Source organism: Amborella trichopoda, chromosome 9 (assembly GCF_054954075.1).
Source record: "Amborella trichopoda isolate Santa Cruz 75 chromosome 9, AtrichopodaSantaCruz75HAP2 v2.0, whole genome shotgun sequence".
Classification (NCBI taxonomy): domain Eukaryota; kingdom Viridiplantae; phylum Streptophyta; class Magnoliopsida; order Amborellales; family Amborellaceae; genus Amborella; species Amborella trichopoda.
In genome coordinates this window covers 22,753,881-22,757,781 of record NC_142344.1, presented here as the reverse complement: position 1 = coordinate 22,757,781, position 3,901 = coordinate 22,753,881, and the positions used below count along the sequence as shown (strand labels likewise).

The 3,901-nt window shown below is 33.0% G+C and overlaps 1 protein-coding gene across 1 annotated transcript; it reads right to left on the bottom strand.

Moving 5' to 3' along the window:
• Positions 1 to 2,398: 2,398 nt before the first annotated feature.
• LOC18436469 (actin-depolymerizing factor 5) lies at positions 2,399 to 3,221 on the bottom strand. Its single transcript, XM_006846488.4, has 3 exons — positions 3,190 to 3,221; positions 2,828 to 3,087; positions 2,399 to 2,748 (listed from the first exon to the last, which is right to left on the bottom strand). Exons 1-3 carry the CDS (start codon positions 3,208 to 3,210, stop codon positions 2,598 to 2,600), a joined length of 432 nt encoding a protein of 143 aa, XP_006846551.1. The 5' UTR covers positions 3,211 to 3,221; the 3' UTR covers positions 2,399 to 2,597.
• Positions 3,222 to 3,901: the final 680 nt, after the last annotated feature.

Here is a 3,901-nt window from a genome sequence, read left to right as displayed (position 1 = left end):
AAGTGTTAAAAATTTAAAAATATTAAAAATTGGTTGCGGTTGGTATAGAGCTTATCTAATCAATCAAATTAGAGCATATTTTCAAATACTATTGAGAAATGTACTTTCAATACTGAAAATCATTGTGATAGCTTTAAAATATAATTTTATATTAATTTATAAAGTTTGAAGCTTAAAAAATAGTGTAGATTGATTGATCTATGAAAACTTGAAAATTGACTGTCAAAAAATACATTACAAAATACACTATTTTCAAAACTTGAAATCCATTTTTTTTTCATATCCATGTATCTTGATGTCGAGATGATCAATTTAAAGATATTTAGGCATCAAAACAACCTCTTCTAGTAAACGTTTTGAGGTAGGCTCAAATTTGATGGTTTAGAGCCTCGGCTCTATATAAGTTTTTTCCTTAAAAAAATTGAAAAATAGGAAAATATAGTTAAAATAACATTAAACAAAACACATATAAATGAGGTTTAAAAAGTAGGGAAAAAATAGGTTTTAAAAATCAAATTGTAATGGGGATATTTTAAAAATAATTCAAATAGAAGAGAAAAAATGTTCATGGCCAAAACACTTTCCAATATTTGCCAAATTAATAGAAAACATGAAAAAACATGTGACTAATAAATTTCGTTTGGTTAAATGATTTTTTTTTAAAATTGTTTAAGATCTCCGAGTAGGTCACCCAACTCGAGGATACTCTAGCTCACTTGGGTAATGAGCCCGAGTTAACCGAGCGAGTCCGAGTTGGCTCGCCTGGGTACCCTCGTGGGAGTATATTGTATATCTGCTCCCCGGACAAAAGAATTTGATGTCAAATTCTCAAATTTATGTAAAAATCACCATGCCAATAATTCAATATTAAAAAATAGCTTTTAAAAAAATTGTGGTTCTAATCGTCTGAAAATTCAATGGCTTGTCTTGGCTAAGATTGTTTTGACTTTTAGGGTGTGCATGCAAGTCCTGGTTGTTAGGACGAATATGTTACATAAAAATTCCGTGTCCAAAAAATTATCCTCACCGGGGTTTTGCTGGAGGATATAAGTGTACACTTGCGTTTGGCAGATAATGTAATCTTTTTCATTTAGTTCGAGACCGTTTAGAATATAAATTATATAAAGACTATTTATCTTTCGGGATTGTATACCTTTGATTTGATACAAAGTGGTCACAATTACTTAAAATCATCGGACGTGAAATTTGATAGCTTGGCTGTGTCACAGAGTTAAAGAAAATTTCATTTTGAAATTTGAACTTGATCGATGGAATAATTGCAGCCTCCCAATTTCACATTCAATGGTCAAGATTAATGTGACCACTTTGTACAAAAAGTGAATGGTTTTATTTTATATTTTACCGTATTTCTTTATTCTAAAAAATTTACAATCATCTTTAACCATCAACTATAAAATCAAATATGACTGTTTAAGGTTTTTATTAAAACCCGGTTTCTATTCGGCTTTGGTTGCATATGTAGAAATGTAGGCTTATTAATAAATCTATTTTTGAGATGGAATTTTGGACTTAATTTTTAAGGATATAGAGATCATGAATATGAAAAAATAAGTAAATTTAAAAGGATAAGTCTAGTAAGAAAACATTTGGACTGTTAGTTCCATTGTTTTTTGATGGAACACCTATTTGCATCGATCCTTAAGATGCTTTACACTTTTTGGACCCCATATGTAGTCATACGGTCCAGCCTGCATGAAACAATTTTTCTTTTCGTAAAATTCAATTTTTTTTCTTTTTTTTTGGGAATTTTTGAGCCTAGTCTATGGCATAACTTTAACGACATAATTTCACATCCAATACTGAAAATGATGGTGTTCTCTTTAAGATAAACGATCTTATTGTATACTTGTCGTTTACAATACGGATTGCGGCAATGGAAAATAAAAAATCTGTCATTTATGGGGCAATTTGAAGCATCCAAGAGGAAGATGATCGTTCTCTGGTGGACTCTTTAATTTCAAATTCCTCTCCCTAATCTGAGTTTAAACAAAGTTCGGGAGAGTTCTTGCATGGTTTTGGTGAATCCTGTCCTTTACACACAACTCCTCATGGGATTGGAAAATTGTCAATAACATTGGCAATGGAAGAAACTTTCAACCAAAAACAAAAAAGATTGCCAATAGAAGAGAAAAAAATCCCAAATGCATAGCATTAATATGAGAGAGAAATAGATTTAGACAATGAAGAAGAATTTAGAAAAATAAATCTAGATGATTTCTGATTTGAAAAAAAGTAAGAGAGGGATTTTGATTGAGATGAATTGAAAAGAGCTGCTGAACTACCCCCAAAAGAAAGGGTTCAAACACGCATCTTGATTTTACAACTGTTTCTATTTTTGAAATTTTAGTTCATAACTACTGGATTAAGCTACCACTCATTTTCATGCCAAGGTTTATTTGCACATGCTCCACTTCCTCATATAACTTACAATAGGAAAAACTCAAAAATATACAACCAAAGAGAGTTTGTTGTATGGACAGAGACAAAAAAAAGTTACTCTACGAAAAGACTCGGCTGAGTAACTCGCGTCAGCCAGTGTTTAAGTGTCTTAGCCGAGTCGAGTTTTTGAACATTGGTTATTTGGCTGTGTCTCTGATGACCTGAATACCCATCTCAGTTGGGTCTGTAGCCTGTAAGTCGTAATGAACACCGTCCAGCTCTCTCCTCAATCCACCCTTTGATGTTGCATACAATATCTTTGCTCTAATCCTCGATGCTGTTGGACACCTGATCAAACAAATAAAAACCCCATGAAACATTATATACATGTGTGAGAGAGAGAGGAGTTAGAGAGAAAGAAGTGGACCATTGGATGAAAAAGATCCTGCTCTTGTGACAGTTATCCAAGGTGAGGAAGTCGAAATCAAAGACGGCATATCGGCAGTCGTCGTGGGGAAGAGAGGTGGCAAAGTCGTGGTAGCTCGCATCCGATGCCCCAACTTTCTCGACCCTTACCTCTCTCGATCCCTCATCTATCTTGAAAACAATGTATTTATGCACTTTCTTCTTTTTCAGCTCCATGAAAGAGCTCTTGCATTCCTCTGTCACACCTAAACCAGTCGTCCCCTGCATTGCAAAATAAACCATCATTTCCATAACTCTCTCTCCCCCCCCTTTCTCTCTCTCTAGAATTAACAGAGAATTATTGAAGGGGAGAGGGTTTATTACCATTTTGAAGGCCATCGCCATGTTCCTTGTGTGCCTCCTTCCTCGAGTTGCTGGTGTATATAAGCTTGGAGCATCAACTCTGCCACTGTTCTTACGCTATATTTCGCAACTATCCCTCTACTTGCTTTTATTCCACGATTCTCACTCCAATTTTACAAATTTATTTACAATAAAATAACGATGCAGTTTCTATAAGACCTAGGCCTTATGTAAGAAAAAGTAAAGCCTCATCTTAAAATCTTGTCGAAAATCACATCGGATATGAGAAATTTTTAGATGGCTCTAAAATCCATTTCCACTGCTGATTATGAAATTTGTAGCTCAAAAAATGGTACAGGACTTACAGATTCATGAACACTTGAAAATGAACAGTCTAAATAATGTATTATTTGATATACACTAATTTTAGAGTTTTAAATCCTAATTTCTTTTACAACCATAATGATCAAAGTTGAGATGATAGTTTTAAAAGTTTTTCGACACTGCATTTATAATTTTCATTTATGAGATAAAAGTTTATTTCTTTTCTATAAAGCCTCGACCTTATTTTAACCTTTTATAAAATGAAATAAAATAAATCTTTCCATGTCTCTTATAAAACTATTAAAGTAAGAAGTATGATTCATGAAATATTTATTGAAACAATTATATAATGGGTTTAACAAAAAAAAGTGCGAGGGAATGAATGTGAATGGCGTGCTTGAGTTTAATT

Bases quoted from the DNA above. Each gene is read 5' to 3' on its own strand.
- LOC18436469 (XM_006846488.4), bottom strand. From the start codon at position 3,210: ATGGCGATGGCCTTCAAAATG. The intron at 3,088-3,189 runs GTAATAAACCCT...TTTGCAATGCAG, and splicing joins TGGCGATGGCCTTCAAAATG to GGGACGACTGGTTTAGGTGT. The intron at 2,749-2,827 runs GTCCACTTCTTT...TTGTTTGATCAG, and splicing joins AGGATCTTTTTCATCCAATG to GTGTCCAACAGCATCGAGGA.